This window comes from Rhipicephalus sanguineus, chromosome 5, assembly GCF_013339695.2.
Source record: "Rhipicephalus sanguineus isolate Rsan-2018 chromosome 5, BIME_Rsan_1.4, whole genome shotgun sequence".
NCBI classification, from domain to species: Eukaryota; Metazoa; Arthropoda; class Arachnida; order Ixodida; family Ixodidae; genus Rhipicephalus; species Rhipicephalus sanguineus.
In genome coordinates this window covers 12,539,874-12,557,338 of record NC_051180.1, presented here as the reverse complement: position 1 = coordinate 12,557,338, position 17,465 = coordinate 12,539,874, and the positions used below count along the sequence as shown (strand labels likewise).

The window sequence follows — 17,465 nt, the reverse complement described above, 5'->3', positions numbered from 1 at the left end:
TCCCTCTCTTGTGCCAGGTCGGCTGGCCACTGGCCGTGACCGTGAAGGGTCGACGCCGCATTGTAATGCTCGCAGTCTTAGCGAGCGTCCCAAACAGCGACCGCGCAACAGACGGGACGGGCCGATTGCGGAAAGGAGGACCGGCTGTGCCCCGCTCCTCCAGGCAGCGCGGCGGCGCGCTCACACGAGCGGCGAGAAGGGCGAGCGCCGGTGGTGGGGTTTTCCAGGCCGGCGCGCTCGCTCGCGACGTCAGGCGTCCCTCGGCAGCAACCGTAGCGCTGACCGGCCTCTCCCCCCCCTCTCTCGCCGTCCGGGGACGCCGTCGGTAGTGCATCCGATAAGGGATCCCATAACTCTCTCCCCCCACGCGCTCCGTACTCTCCAGCGAACTGGCCCGCGCCGAACGAGCGGTCGTTTTGAGTGCGCGCGAGCCGCACGCAGCTGTCAGAAAGCGCGCATCGCGCGTGTGAGTGCAACCATGCCGACCGCTTCTTCCTAGAGTGCGCGCGTGTGCCCACAGCACAGGTCGGGTTGTCGGACGCAACCTCACGCAATTTGCCTCGTGTGCCCCAAGAAGTGATGCCGACTGCGGCCGACGGCAGTGAACTAGACGTGAACCGCGGCGCGCCACTACGAGCGCCGTCACCTTTAATCCTAAGCGTCAACTGCGGCGGCTCCGGGCCGCGAAAGACGCTTCTCGAGTCGGAGCAATCGCCGGACGCGACCTGTGAGAAGCGCAAGAAACGCTCGCACAGCGAAGACAGCGGCTGCCCCGACTCGGCGACCACCACCGACAGCGGCCTGGTGTGTGACGACCCTCTGACGCCAGTGTCGACGACCAGGGAGTCGTCTGCGGCAGTCTCCGAGGACTCAGCGACGTCGGGCTACTCGTCCGCCGGCAGCGGCACGGAACACCCCGAGACGCCAACCTCTCATTCTGCCGGAATGGTGGTGCGCACCGTGCGAACCCCCGTTCCGGTGAGTGGCCCTCTGGCCACGGCCGCCGTGCCGGGCATCAAGTCTCCGACGTCCATGCAGCAGGCGCTGCAGCTCAAGAGGGCACGGCGCAGTGCGCGCTTGGAGCACCGGCGCTCGCTCGAAGTCAAATACGCGCTCCTCTCAGACGCCGACGGAGACCGGTAGGCACCCTTCATTGCGTCTCTATTGATGAGTCATCGTATGTTCTCTTCCAGCATCCTGCGGGAGACACGTAAGCCCATGCTTAGGCAATTTTCGCGATTCACGTCTCAAATGCTGCGTGAATGAGTTCCTTTTTCCGTGTTTGACGCGCACGCGATGAGTCAGTTGTGATGGTGCGGTGCCCCGCGCCACGGAATGCGTGCGACCGCGTATCGTTCGTCCATCAATATGTATTCAAAGAAAAAGTAAAAAAAAAATCTGCGTTGAGTTCCGGTTCGCGTCGGATGACTGCCGAATTGGAAAGTCGATACAAAACTGCGAGTGAACAACAGATTAAGTATAAGAGTACATTCGCTTCTCAAACACAATTAGGTATGGCTTCAGACTTCTTTCGCATAGCAAAGCGAGACACATTGAATTCATGTGTTCTGGAGTATATATAGCATGACGCGTGACTGCGAATTTAAAAGCGTTGCTGGCTTAGTCTCATACATTTCTTTCAAGTATGCTAATTTCAGTCATACGCAAACTTGGAGCGCGTCAAAAGCCTATAGTTGAAAACACGTGAGCTGCACCTATGTTTCCGAGCAGACGAATTTCTTTTCTGCCCATTAGACAAGTAATGCATCTGGGAATGTGTCTTTGCTTAACGAACTTTCATACTTTTCTTCTTAACATTGTATTCGGTATTAACACCAACGCCTCGAGCCCAGATATTAGCTGCCTACACTTCGTTGATGCCGATGTCCGAACCACGCGTTTTTCCTTGGATTCTTAGGCTGCCGCAAAGAAACCTCAACGGATACGCTTCGCCTTAACCATTGTCATCTTTAACCATTCTCATCTAAAGTATGTGTTTGTATATATATCAGGAATATATGTAATTATGTGAATCTCTTTGTATCGATAACTCGCGTGAACAGTTGTCCCAATGTGCAAGCGCTTTTTTTACACAACGACTTGTTCAAATAACAGAGAGCTGAGCTAGTCGGTAGGTATTCGTGTTAAAAAGACTGGGCATGCAAACACGGACACAAGAGAGGAGTGAAGACAACACAAACGCCCACATGAAGAGTTAACCTGCTTCTTTTTTTCACTGGTATTTCCATCGTTATTAGCTGTTTCAGTTAGGACACCTGACTTGCGGCTTATTCCGCTCGCGTGTCGTATCCATCATGCGTCTTCTGTTCCACTGTAAAGAAGTGCAGATGCTGTCAAGCTTGATAGATGGCTTTTTATTTGTACCCACAAGTACCAGTGATACTGAGATTGATTGATTGATTGATTGATTGATTGATTGATTGATTGATTGATTGATTGATTGATTGATTGATTGATTGATTGATTGATTGATTGATTGATTGATTGAGACAGCGACTCTTTCCGCCGTAGACAACCGACACAGACGACACAACCGACCGACTCTTTGCGTCCATTCTTTTCTCTAAATCGTCGGCGCGTTCAACGGTATACAACAACAAAATTCCGGCCACGCTGCGAAGTTTTACTCACGATCTGTGAAAAACCACGCGCGACTCAGCAGCTCCGCGTCGCCGTCGCTCGCCGAGGAGAACGACTGGTTTCGGTTTTCCCTTCTCTCCGCATTTCTTTTTTTGCCGCTCAATACTGGACTTTCCGCGCACTAGGGCTTTCCATGTGTGGGAGACGGTAGAAACTCAAGGCAGTGCTACGCGTCGACCTCCGATTCGCAGTAACGGCCTCGGCGATTCTTGCGCGAGACAAATGCCGTCCCTGTCGTCCTCCGCGCCTTACCTTTGTCGCACTTTAGCGCAGCGAGGGTTTAATGAAATGTGTAAATACACCATATACATCAACATTGCGAGTTACCGTCCTTCAGGATGCTTGCAGGAAGTCGTAAAGGACGTCGCTTGAAGGACGCACATGTAAGCTGCAAGTTTTAATTAGCTTACCTTCCGTATGTTTTTGGAAGGACGAGGTGCTGAAAAGCGACTCTGCCATAGCACAAAAAGCATGTTACCTTTGTGAGTTCACAATATCCGATTATTGCGAAGAAAGAAAGAAAATGCATATTAAGTATTACGCCAATACCGCCCTTTGCTTCTGCTCCCATTTAAGAGTGAAGCAGTTTCAAAGCGAGGTTAGACATCATCAGTTATAACGCCACTCCGTGCGGCCGCTTTTTCTGCAGTATTCACGAGGCACACGTTGTTGGGCTAGTCGGTTCATGTTCTTTCAGAAGCCACGGATGTGGCTTCTGAAAAGGCGTTTGAAAAGGCGTTTCTGAAAAGGCGTTCATGCAAAGGCGTTTGCAAATTATAAAGTGTTTGGATGATGTATTCAGGAGGTTTAAAACATCAAATGCAATTTCTCCTTCAAAATCGTTTAGATGCGCGAACTGACTGTCGCATCCATGACTCGGAAGCGGAATGAATGAACTTATTGTAATAACGAGCGGCATTTAAGTCTCTCGAGTTGACGGACATAGCAGGATTTGGTGCCCAGTATTTCTGTCAGAGAAGCGGATAAGTTTCTGTCCAAAAGAAAAATGGCGTTGCTCACAGAAAAATGAAGCGACTGAGAAAGCTGGTGCTCGTCAAGGAATTCCCCATGGTTGCAAGGAAGCTCGCTTTGAGAGATTGTTATAGGGATGTATTTGCGAGTGTTATCCGGAAGTGGATGCATGACGGCACTTACTGCATGGCACACTTACCCCTGACGGATTTTTCCAGGATGCTGCATAGTGACGGCATTGCTATGCAGAAGACCAGCACGCGATCGCGCTGAGTGAAAGTAAAATGCGCTCAGCGCGCACTTTGCGTTGACACAACGCGCAGATTGCCCCAACGCACGGACGATACTAAGGCTATATGAGATCTTGCAAACGGTATATTGTGTAAAATATTAAATTGCTATATAGTACAGCCAACATCGCACTGAGAGTGTTCATTACTAAGTTACTCTCGCATGCTACATCACGTAATTCACACTCGGATGCTTTACGGACATATCGTCGATAACATGCCCACACGCGCACGTTTTGAAGGAACCATACTGGGCGAATGCTGTTCTTGGAATCGTCTTGTGAAGGATCCGCTTCTCCCGACACTAGCACGTGCGTCACGACATCAAAGTATATATGGCACGGTTGATTCTGTCCTTGGCCACTTTCTCCTCTTCGTGAAACGCACGTGACGCAGAGAAGTGGCCCTTCCGGGCCCGGAATGCTATAGGCGTATACGATCAATTCTTCTCTTCTTGAAAATGATTGCTTGCAACGATCTTCACACCCACAAATTACAGAGGAAGGCGTGTGAGTATATAGCTGTGGCGGATGCGCTTGAGTGTCTAAGACGGCACCTCCTTATACCAAGACAGCATGGATGTATTTCTTACATCGACACCCAATGCAGAACGTTATTCAACATTCGCACGCAAACAAAGCGACATCCTCTTACTAAAACGGCAATTTATAGTAAGACTAAGTGAATGAGAACCGACGTTTCAACTGGCCCTGTCAAACTACGTTCCCAATTCTAAAACTACACGGAACAAAATTATCTTTACCCGTTCCTGTCCGCATCTGGCTCTATAGTTGATTTTAGCGCCAGTCTTATCGCCACTCAGCGATGTTTTTGATTACACAACACGCGACCCTCAAAGGAGGTCATGCCCATCTTCGTTCATTTTGGAAAAGTGAGTCACCCCCCACCACCCCTCCCCGGATTTTTTTTTCAATTTTGCATGTTTATATATACACACACAAACGCACGCACGAACATGCATAAAGTATGGTTGGGCACCCGCCCCCTCACCCCCCGAAAAAACTTCCTGGCTACACCACTGCTAGCAGTGTAGGTAATGCAGACATTCACAAACAAGCCTCTTTACGACTTCGTTTCATTCGTGACACGACAGGTTATGCGTACGCCGTCTTAGTTTCCTCGTGCACCGCCTTAGCGCAATCACCCAACGCTGTCGCAGATATACGTGATTCGATCCAACGAGTTTTGCTGCGTAGCGTCGTCTCCCTCAGCTGGGTCTTCCCCAACGGCACTGGCATTCCGGCGTTGCGGGCGGTACACCGCGGGGCTCCGTGTCCGCGTCTGCCGCAGCAGGGCTAAACAGCGCGCGGCAATTAGGGAGCGCGCGAGGTTTTTCCTGGCCGTATCCATCCATTTGGGTCTGCACACATTCACAGGTGCGAAGTGGCTGTGTGCACGCATAGCCTCGCCATTCGGTTGTGTTCGCCGCGCATTTTGATGCGCCCGCTCACTCAATTATCGCGCATTTTTCAGAATACATCGTTAGTTGGTTGACGTATACGCCGAGTTGCGTCATTACGGTTTGGTATACGTGCGCACACCACTGAAACAGGTACAGCGTCCGATAGCCGTGTTCTGTGCACCACCGCAAAGCTCTAGCTGTCGGCCGATGAGGAGTTGGCTGCGGTTATTCATAGCTGAACCACGGACAACTTCTCCATCGGCATCTGCCTCTGTACTGTAGTTAATTAAAGCGTTTCCTTTTTATTTGTACTATTTGATGGAGATGCCGCCACATCCTCAGGATGGTCCTTGTTTTTTTTTTTTTTCTATTTCGCAACCGTTTCTATCGTCTTTACATGTTAGAGCTGGCGCAAGCGAAGCAGCCTTCTTATCGTCATACACGGCTGAAGACAGATGTTTACAGTACAGACGCATTCTAAGACGAATGGATTAGGGCAGTAGTTTCATCTTCAATACTATACAGAACGCGGCCAGTGGCAGGCCGTATAGCCGCGCAAAGCCTCCACTTCGCTCTCTGTCTTGCAAGCTGCCCTACATTATTCATAACAGCGGTTGAGTAAGTGGCCTAGACTTCTAAACTGCTGAAAGGTAAGCGCTGTGCTCATAAGTCAATACGGGTTCGTATAAACAGCGAAGTTGCAGTAACAACACACCGGCGAAGCAATATCATCAAGCAATTAGCAGAAGGCACATTCGAAAGTCGGCATCATACGGAACACGACCTTCCATGTCACTCGACCTCGAGAAACGGAAACTGCCGAACGGTGTGTTTCAATTGCTTCAAATGCAGTATACAGCGGCGCAAATGTATACCTACTGATACTGCGCAAACGCGAATGACGTTCGATAACGTTAACATGTCCCTTCCCGAAGCACTCGCTGGAGCCGTTCACTTCGACTTCGAAAACACCCGCTGCACTCTAAATATCGTCCTGAAGGCAAAGTAATCGTCTCAAAGACAGCGCGACAATCTTAATAGACAACGTGGGTGTTCTCTGGCAAATATCAATTAGCTTATTCCCCAAACGCCAGGAAGTTAAGCATCGATGCATTTAGACGAACGGCTACACGCGTCGTTGACTTCATTCACGTGGAGACGCGATCTCAGCTCTGGCAAGCGGCCAGAACATGGTCGGGGGAGAAGCGTGTCAGACAACGGCCTTCTCTCGCTGTCGCGAAGACTCGAGGCATGCATCATCTCGGAACTGACGCACTCCCCACGCAAGCTACTGTTCCACCTGCGTCAACTCATCTGCCTCTCAGAGTGACGTTCTCGCGGCAGCGCAACGCCCCCATCCGCATATTCAGTTATAACATAATGTTTGTGCAAGAGGAAGCCTTCTAGCGGGGTATTATACGAAAAAGCAAGAACTTGAACCACTCGAGTAAGCCTCGCTAAAGCGGGTCAACTCGATCGTCTCGGATCAAACGTTGCAAGAAAGAGTGGTTGGCACTACTGCCGTTGCGGACAAACGCAAACAAAATTCTCGGCTTTAAAGGTACGAACAAACAACCAAATGACTGACAACGACCGAAACTTGAGCCGGGCGCATTACGATCGAGTTCGCGGTAGCATCTGAAACGCATCACTCACTGTGCTGGTATTACTCTGTGCCGCGATCACCTAGCAATCTTATTAATGAAAACAATGCGCGGGACTTATTAAAATACTCAATATCATTAATAACTTAATTTCGTTTTTACCAGCACCCAATTTATGAACGGAAATGTTCCAGTACTGATAAAGAAAAACTCGCCCAACATGGTACTTGATTAAAGAATAAGCTTTCATCATGCAACCCTGCGCGGAACGCTTCAAGACCAGTGTGGAGCCATGCTTCTTTTATTTCGATGACATTTCACCGTTTACGTCCGCCGCGCCACCTGGGCAATCCCACTGGCGGGGACATTGGGTGCCATTGGGATAGAGTTAATAGTGATAAGGTTAATAGTGATAAGGTCATAGAGTTAATATACTGACTGAGTCAGTATATTAACTATGGAATGGGTATAGCGACAGAAAAATCGCATTATACTCCACTTATTACATAAGTTGCGTGTGATAGCTGAATAACGTCTTGTTTGAGCGTACGCATTTCTAAAATAAGACAATCTCCCATTCCTGTCTCACGACAGAAAAGGGAGGCCCACGCCCCGCCTTCTACCGAAGACCTTTGTCGGACCGAGCAAACCACCGCGATCGGCGTGCGACGCACGGCTTCCAAGAAACGGCTCCCAGAAAACCCTGCGCCCGAGATGGTAACGACGGGCGCGTTCCGACGACGGCCTTCGTCGCTCCAGAAATGCGCACGCGGCTGCCGCTGTCGATTTCAACGCCGCAGTTTCCTGGTCCAGCTCTCCGCGAATAACAGACATGCGAGGAAGAAAACAAAAAGAAGGTACAAAGAGCAAAGGAGAAACCGCGCGATATATGGTCTCTGCCCTACATTATCTTTTGCATCGTCGTCGGCTCGAACTCAGTTATTGGCGTGCAGAGACGGGAGTGCGCAATTGCGATTCCGCGAAACGCCGATCGCGAGTGCGTCCCAGGTGGTTTCCCCAGCAAGCGCACGCGACTGCCGCCACAGCGACACGCTGCTTCTTTCCTCGAACACGTCGAGAAAAGCGTCACCGCCGTTCTCCTGGCTTGTACTTCTCACCTGCAAGCAGCACAAGAAAACTTGTTGGGGTGTATACCGCGCATGTGGCATATACTCCGCATCACCTTACACAATTACACTGCCAACGGTGTCTCCTTTTCCTGGCCTTTTTTTTTCTTCTAAATTTCAAGAGCATCCTTTTTACTCGCGAGTTGAGTACATGATTTCACCGAAAGCGAAGAAACGCGCTCGTCAAGTTAATTGTTCATACGGTAAAAGTGTGGCTCTCTGTGCGTACCATTAGCGCACACTGTTTATGCACTGCGCGAAATAGCCGTGCAAGTTGTTTGGTTCAACATAGCGATGAATTGGGCTAGTTGGTGGCTGTTCATGATTTTGTTTGACTGTCCATGTTCACGACTTCAGTGACTGTTCATGATTTCACGACTCTGTTTCGAAAGAGTCAAGCCTGCAGGAAGAGCGAGCACCGCAACAAGTCATGTAGTTGTTTTCGTGATCTTGGCTTCTTTGTTTTTTGTTTTTTTTTGCCTGCTACAACTAACGCTCGGATTTTTTTACTCCCTCGCTCTTTCACTTTCCCTTCTCCTTCACAACTTGGGGAAGTTGGTACTTTTACGCGTGTTTCGGATTTTGTATATCCGATTCGTTACGCCGCGTTCAGTTGGAAGACCTCATATTTCATCTACCTTTTCCTGCCCGAAGGCTGTAATTAGGCTGGGATCCCCTCCGCTCTTACTAAAAGCCACTGTAACATCAGCGTGCGGAGAACTTCCGCCCCTTTCTCTCTATGTAGACGTAGGTTCTCACCCAAACTCGGGGACGTGCAAGCGGCCATGTTGAGAGTGCAATCCCCGCGCGCAAACTTCTATGCGCCGCCGATTATCCATCGTGTCGATGGAGGAACGTTCTTTACGAATTGCTCCGCTGATCGCTAAGTGCCAAAAGGCAGATTAAAACACAAGGTAAAACTGAGAAGACGTGTCCGTTGGACTGGTTACAGCGTGAAACCGATTAAAACCCAACCGATTGACCCACACCAACACCTTAGCGGACAGATTCGTTCGTGTCTAGGATGCATTGTTCTTCTCCGACGATGGATAAGTGAAATGTGGCGCGCCACCTGTTGCCTCTTATATTTAGTTGGAGTCATAATAACAGCGTTCGAGCACTACCGTCACCGTGCGAGCTTACTTAAAACGCAAAATATACGCAGAACTCTAGACCGTTCTGATCAACAAGTCATCCTCCTCTAAAGCTACGGCCGAACGCTTCAACGCAGCGCCACCGGTAGAACTTGAAACTCCGTGGCATAACCGGCTGCGATGAGCTGCCTCGAGGCGTCGGGTGCAAAGAAGGCAGGCGCGCATTCGCTTCACGACCTTCGATGCAGTGCATCCGGATCGGGCTGTGATCGCACAGCGCCCTGTCCTTGCAACTAGCTTCGCCCGAGACGCCGTAGTAAGCGTGGTCGCGGCATGAATGGCCGGCGCTCACGCCCTTGCACACTGCAAGAACGCGAGGAGCACGTTGCGAGTGCCCCCGGCAGTTGGCGGCCTGCCCCAACGACCGAACTTTCCTGCCCCGCCGCCTTTTCCTCCTCGCTCCTTTGACGAGTACCAGAGCGCCTTGGCGGAGGAGGAAACACTGCTACGACCACTATGACGGGGCGTAACGAGCGGCAGACGGAGCGGCTGTATCGCGATTAACTGTGTAACGACCAAGTTCCGGCCTCTTATACACATTCCGCTCTGATGAACGAGCGCGCCGATGCTGTATACATACGGCTAAAGCTAAAAGCTTACCGTAACGGCGGCTTGCACATGGTCTTGCACTCTGCGGCAGAACCGCAGCAACTCACTTTCACTCAAAAAAAAAAAAAAAGCTCCACTCTAGATGGTGCATTATTCTGTCGTCTTTCTGCTTTTCGCTTTTTAACTTTTACAAAGATACCCCAGATTCGTGTACCACTCTTTGAGATACCAAATGCAAACCGCTTAGGCACGTCAGCTTACTCACCCCAGCCCATGTTTTCGGTAAATCTTGTACGGCGGCAGTTCTATACCAACGCACTTCACCCAGGTCACACAGGTACAGCAGCGAAGCCGCACTTAAAACAGTTCTATATGTGTCTTGAGCGAGATGATGAATTCAAGCAAGGGAATGGTTCGAAAGGCTCGTTTCTTTGTCAGACAAAAGATAATGAAGCCAGGGAATGCAAAGAGGACATTGTGTCTCCTATGCTTTCGTTGGCTACGTTATTTGTTGACTACATTAGGCTGAATGACTAGGATGCATCACGAAGGAGAGCGTTCGCAAATTCCATTCTAAAGCTGCTTTACTTCGCGATCAACAACAATCCCTGTCAATAAATGTAACACCGGTGAGTGTAGGCTGCAAGACAGTGTGCACTGCAACTGAACCACCTCGACAGCAGACGCCGACGTTTCAACGCTAAATATATGCTTTTAAATCGCCACACGCTTTGCATCGCAAATAGCTGCTATACGCCACCAGCTATCACCGTGAGTATGTCGGATTGTCGTAATTCAGAAACAAAGCGAGTGTTGCAGCTTGTTTGGACCGGAAGAGAAATCAGCACAGGAACCACAACGAGCTCCCGCCGGTCGGGGAAGGGAAGGGAGGCACAGGAATAATGGGTGCCCAGAGACAAAGCGGTTTCTATAGGACCCCTTACAAGACGACAACAACCGTTCAAGTAACCGATTAACTTGTCGGAGGACATCTCTAATGTTTAGAGAAGCCGGCGGGATCCAGGCGGCACCAGGGTTCGATTCTCACCCGCATACGAGCCAGACGCTTCTATGCCACCGCTGCGTTGTCCACCTCTCCGGTTGCGCTATTCGCACCCGGCCAACGAGCGCCCCAGGAAGACCTCGCTTGACCGGCATCAGATGGGATGCCTGCACGCACACGCCTCAAGGTGCACGTAACCACCACGCGACCGGGCGGCGGGGATTCCCCGCGCGCGGTGGCGGCCACTGCCGGACGGGTTTTTGCGAGACGAAGGTGTCGTCCATCTGCCTTCGCTGGAGGTCAAGCTTCACTGCCTACAATGGCGGGAATTCATGGCGGCTGCTCTGCCGACAACGAGTGATATGCGGTAGGAAAACTCTGACGGACATCTCGTTGTCATATACAATGTCAAAGCAGTGAGACAGGCAAGGTAATGGCACGGTCTCAAACGAACGTTTTCATAATGGCAACGCCTTGTGCACTGATCTTTCCACGGTAAAATATACGCCGCCGAAAGAGCCACTGATGTAGTCGGGGGTCTGCCCAGAGGATCGGAGCCAGCCAGAGTCCCGGGGAGATGTCGAGGAGAGGAGCCCGGAGCTGTTAACAGTAACGTTTATTACATATTTACAGGTAGCGTGTTGCTACATGATGGGGTTAGCATCATGGAAGCTCTCGAGAGGAGCTTCTCGTAGCTTGTGAGAGCTTGAGAGAACTTGTCGGGAGCTCGTCGGGAGCGCATCGGCGCTCGAATTTTATGTCCTGGCCTTTCCAGGGTTCCCTGTAGGAAAAAACAATAGAGGCCAGGACAGTCCAATGAAAATTTCCATCTTCACCTCCGCCCCCAAAAGGGGAAGGTGAAACGCCGCCTCCTTCCTAACCCACGAAAGGAGAAAGAGGCACGTCCAGTCCGTCCCATGGCGAGGGAAAAACACTGCCCACCGCGCACACACGGCACAGCACGAAGACGTTGAGCCTTACGTGGAAGTCAATTTCGTAGTCTGTTGCAATGATGGGTATGCGCGAGGCAGACCACGAATTGTGGAAACAGCGGCAACAAGGCGCCACGGAGAACATGGGAAATGCATCCGCAGACGGTTCCCAGACGCTGGGTCCTTTGTCCAGGGCACCTTGACGACAAAGCAAGCCGCCTCGACGGCCAACAACTCTTCCTAATCTGTCAGTCGGTCAGGCGTGCCCAAAGGGTTTTACGAGGGGTGCAGACAACCTGAGAATATTAGACGAACGACCTTCGTGTTGTCGCCGCTCTTGGGGCATCTCCGGAACCGCTGACCCGGAAGAAATCAGGGTAGTCTTAGCCGCAACGTCTCATGCGTCAAAGCGGCGCCAAGCCAGGCAGGCCGATCATAACAGCCCGTCCACCGTCACAGGAGGTCTCGAAGGGGTTGCAGCACCAAAGCACTCCGCAGAGACCGTAGATCTGCTCCCTTGTAGACGTTGACGCATGCTGCACCAATCTCTGGACCTGAGCCATGGCCAGCAAACGCCAGAAACGAACCACGCAAGACCCGAGGCACAACAAACATAGAGCACTCAACTGACCTCGAGAAATGCCAGGTTACAGTTTTGGTAAAACTCCCTAGAAATTTACAATTGGTGCGCTCACTCGTGAAAATCAAGAATCAGATAACGAAGCCATAACAAACTCAGACCTACTACGTGCGAAGCAAATCAACAGCCTAACGTTTTGTATCATTTCCCAGAGAGATTCACAGCGTTCAAGGCACGCAGGTGCTACGGGCGAAACAAAACGAAAGGAGGTAGTTAATGAATTACGCCTCTCACAGTATAAGTAAAACTCAAAATCAAACTTGCGCGTATGAAAATAAAACAGACAGAGAAACAAAAGAACCTACATTACACTGATGCGCATACTAACAAGTGTGCTGCAATTTACGCAGGGTTTATACAGAGGCTTTTACCATCAGCCTACTTCTCTGTTAAAAATCAACTTGCGCAAAACCCTCTACTCGGGTGTTAGGTTTCGCTAAATGTAAGCAAACACTCAGTTCAACAAGTATCTTAATGTCTGCAGTTATAATGAGGAAGAAAATAAAAGTTACAAAAATCGACATATTCCTTGCTCATCTGCAGACAAGCGAACATTAAAAGCAAAACAATTCAAAACTGGATACAAGAGAAATTCTTGGTAGCCTTACACTGTCCGAACATTATGCGGATAAAATAAAATCAACAAAAGCAAAAACCTACACTACACTGCAAAAACATAAGGTTTAAACAGAGGCTTTTTACCTTCGGCCTACTCCTCTGTTAAGATAAACTTGCGCGTAAAACATAAAACAAACAGAGAAACAAAACCTACACTTCACTGCAAGAACAGAAGGTTTAAACAAAGGCTTTTACCTTCAGCCTACTTCTCTGTTAAAATCAGCGCAAAACTTTCTACTCGGGTGCTAGCTTTTGCAAAATGTAAGAAAACAAGCAGTTTAGCAAATGTCTCAATGTCTGCTGTCAATGTCTGCTGTCCCGAAAACAGAGAACATTCCTAGGCTTGCGGCAGCCGATTGCGATGTGACCTAGCTCTTTGCAACGGTGGCATACAACCGGCTTCCTAGCCTTAAACGCCTTTTCTTTCTTTCGATCTTCTGAGTGGCTCACTGTAGACGTGGACTTAGCAGGACTGCCTTTCTTTTTCTTATCTGAGGGTGCTATCTCGTTATTCGGGTTACTTGATGCCTGATAAAGTGCTAAAGCCAATCGCCTTTTCTCATTTATCCTGTCTTCTTCAGCCCATCTTTTGTTCTTCTCAACTTCCTCCCAGCACTCCTCAATTTCATCATCCTCCGCCCCGCATTCCTGAATAGCCTTAATCAGCTGTGACTCTCTCTCTTCTCTCCCAACCTTAATTCCCAGCTCTTCCCACAGTAGTAAGAGGTCTGGTCTCTCTAGCTTCCTTACCAACTCCATGGTCTTCACGAGTGAGGACTTTCTACCCGCCGTGACGTTAGGTAGCGAACAAGCGAAGCCTAGACGCACGGTAAAACACTGCCAGTTTTAGAACATGAAAGCTAAAATGGTGAATAGCTGTGACGTATGGTAGCGGTACAACGAAGCCTATACGCACAGAAGATTACACACAAATTTAGAAAATTTCAAAAGCTAAAACCTGGCAAAACTCAAAGAAAGTCAAGCACTCACCAATCGTTGAGGCCCGAGTCAAGCATGGGTCATCCCGTTGCTGCTAACCAGATGATGTGTTCCAGTTGTCAGCAGCATCACACCGCTGCCATCCAGTTGATGTAGTCGGGGGTCTGCCCAGAGGATCGGAGCCAGCCAGAGTCCCGGGGAGATGTCGAGGAGAGGAGCCCGGAGCTGTTAACAGTAACGTTTATTACATATTTACAGGTAGCGTGTTGCTACATGATGGGGTTAGCATCATGGAAGCTCAAAGCCAGCCGCCTCGACGGCCAACAACTCTTCCTAATCTGTCAGTCGGTCAGGCGTGCCCAAAGGGTTCTACGAGGGGCGCAGACAACCTGAGAATATTAGACGAACGACCTTCGTGTTGTCGCCGCTCTTGGGGCATCTCTGGAACCGCTGACCCGGAAGAAATCAGGGTAGTCTTAGCCGCAACGTCTCATGCGTCAAAGCGGCGCCAAGCCAGGCAGGCCGATCATAACACCACAGTGAGAATAAAAAAGAAAAAAGAAAAAGTGCAAATAAATAGATAGAGAGGGAGAAATGATACGTGAAAGGCGGGGAGGTCAACCGGAAGATAAAATCCAGCTTGTTATCCTGCATTACTGAAGAGGTTGCTCCTGCAGAGATCGTCGTTTAAATTATAATTAGCGAGTGTTAGCTAATGATGATTGCGTCATTCGTGACGGCTGCTATAACATGAATAACATGGCCTTCTTGCGTCTAATACGATTCCATGGGGCCGACGTTCGTCTCTTCGCTGGAACGCCTGATGTTTCGATTCTAGGAACTGTACACCAATTATGGTCACTCTTTGTCAATGACCCGAGCGACGCCGCGACGAACTTATCCCCATGATCGACATGCCGCATTACAAGAACCGAGCTATCAGATTCACTGACCCGGGATCTTGTTACTTTTTTTTTTGTCGCTGAGCGTTACACCACAATTTGTATCAAACAGGTTTGAGGTCACTGAGTACTGCAATGGAAACTGATAATTTTACGAGATTCTATAAAACCTGTCGTCGTCAAGTAGCCAATCGGTAAAGAAAATTCCCAGCCGGAGGATCATGGCCTCACATGTTGCATTATTCTTCTTCTTGGAAACATTACAACCCGCACAGACGGGGACAAAGGAAGGAAACAAAAAGGAAGAGAACTTTGTCCCCGTCTGTGTGCGCTGTAACATTTCCAAGATGCACTACCAACTGGCCACCAAGCCATCCTCGTGAACTTCTGCTATTTTTTTTTTTCTTCTTCGAAAGCTCGCCCTGACGTATAAAACGTGTCACGCGTGTAAAATATATAAATGGTCGCTGCCTAAACGAAGTCTAACAGGAAGCTGTGGTCCAGACGCCTTTGCAGGTGGCAGCCAGGTGGGTGGCTTGGGCGTAGTGGCGCCTTGCAGGGGCGTAGCCAAGGGGGGGGGGGTTCAAACCCTCCCCGAAATTTTTCAGTTTTACTTGCGTATATACACACGCACACATACAAACGCACGCACGAACATACACAAAGTATGGTTGAACCCCCCTCCCCCCCCCCCGAAAAAAATTTCTGGCTACGCCCCTGGCGCCTTGGTAACAGATGGTGGCGTCTCTATAAGTGCGACTTTGGTCAACTTTACTAGAGGTGTGATAGACCTACGAAGCCAGCTAGGTGAGAGTAGAAGGGACAAGTCGCGCCGAAAGCTGCATGGTCGATAGTCGAAAGCTCGAAGACAAGTTGCATGCATCCGGCATCAAAGAAACGCCCGCACGAATCCTTTATGTAACCTCCTCGCGACGGGACAGAGCGGCCGGTAGTTCTGATCCACACAGAGTTATCAATGTGCATATGGAGTAGTAAAGTATTTTTTTTTAATAGCCGTGCGAGCGGGGGGTGTTGCGCGCGAGCAGCGTCATGTTGTACAGGTCACTGGAGGTTGCTGGTTTGTTGCATCTGCCTGAATACGGCCTGGTAGAGACGATCGCAGCATTCAAACAATTCGCAGCGCACACGGGTCGTGGTCGACACATTGTTATGCACTTCGTCGGCGAAAAGAGACGCGTTCGATACATTGCGGAGGTATGTCATCGGTTGGACTTAATCTGACTATATCACGGGTTCCGATGACTTCTGGTAGTTCTAGATAACAAAGTGGTAAGCAGCGTCATATGTAACTTGTAGGTACGTGAACACAGATGGGGGCGCAAGGGCACCGTGGCATTACTTCGCTCCAATGTTTGCATCCCACCGTCTGCGTTTTCTTCTATACCAGAGCTGTGCACCTTCTTTGTCTATAGGCTGCGCTGATAACCTCTGTTATCAAGACACCGTTCACGCCCAGTCATATTGCGATCGTAGCGAGCGCAGTTTTAGTTTATTTCGATAAGAGCGCGGCCTGCGCACGTCGTATAAAATCTCAATGTCTATATACGTAGCCATCATGAGAAACAACCAAGTGCTGATTTGAGTAGACTTGTTGCCGTATTTGCTCGCGTAAAGCCAGCTCTCCGAGTGAAACGTCGCTTTATGGAAGTTTAATGAGAGCGCACGGAGGATCGACGAGACGAGACGTATCCCACATCTTTCAATGTCTTTAATTGCATAAAAAAATAGACAACATTTATGCCAATACAAAGTTTCCAATTTATAACCACTTAAGTTCTCAGAAATTATGTATACACATATCGAATGCACATAAGCATATTAAGTTATGTAAAAATATCTAAACAAAACAGAGGAAGAAAAAGAGGGGGGGGGGGTACGTTGACATCCCTATTCTCTCGTGTACGTAGGGCATAAACTCACATCCGACTAAACGCTCACACAAAAAAAAGCATTCTATCAACCGTGGCCGTATTAATCACCCTGCCACATAGATTGCTAAAGCACACCACCCTCCCAGTGCAGCCATAGCACAACAAAACGAAAACAAGAAAGATTAACTGAGCGGTGAGGCTCTTTGTCAACATATGTGACGTCATTCGAGACCTAGGCGTCGTAAAGCAAGGTCAACTCTTCGGTTTGCGTGCATTCACAGAGGCAGCTCACGCCACAAAGACGTCGTCGATACCAGCTGGCAGTGACCTCGTTACACGGTGTAGAGAGAGGCAGCAGCGCGCCGTTTAACTAAAAGCGTGCAGCGGCCGGAGAAAGAAAGGCGCCGTCAGTTGATCGCAATAGACTTCGTTCGCTGTCCAGTACGATGTTCTCATGCGTGGACCATGTCTGTGATCGTCAGGTGTCTCGAATATGTTGTTATTGGCTGAGCCTATTGAATGTCCAGCAGAGTCCATTGTCCAGTACAGCACAGCTCAGTGCACACGGATCGAAGAAATAATACCGACAGCGCGTGTAGAAGAAGCATTCACGTATCAGCTAGCTTCACGACAGCATACCTTAACGAAAGGACGGAGGAGTGTATTGGTTTACGCAACGGCTCAGTGATTTAATGAGCGCACCAACACGCCAATTAATACATACGTTGCACTGACACCTGGCAGTTAGAAGGCGAAAAA

The 17,465-nt window shown here is 49.6% G+C and overlaps 1 protein-coding gene across 1 annotated transcript in view; it reads left to right on the top strand.

Moving 5' to 3' along the window:
* The first annotated feature begins 368 nt into the window (after positions 1 to 368).
* Positions 369 to 17,465, top strand: part of LOC119393234 (B-cell lymphoma 3 protein) — a 29,832-nt gene continuing 12,735 nt past the window's right edge. The window contains exon 1 of the mRNA XM_037660144.2: positions 369 to 1,139. Within this exon, the coding sequence (XP_037516072.1) occupies positions 580 to 1,139 (560 nt within the window). The 5' untranslated portion in view covers positions 369 to 579. The remainder of the gene's footprint in view (positions 1,140 to 17,465) is intronic.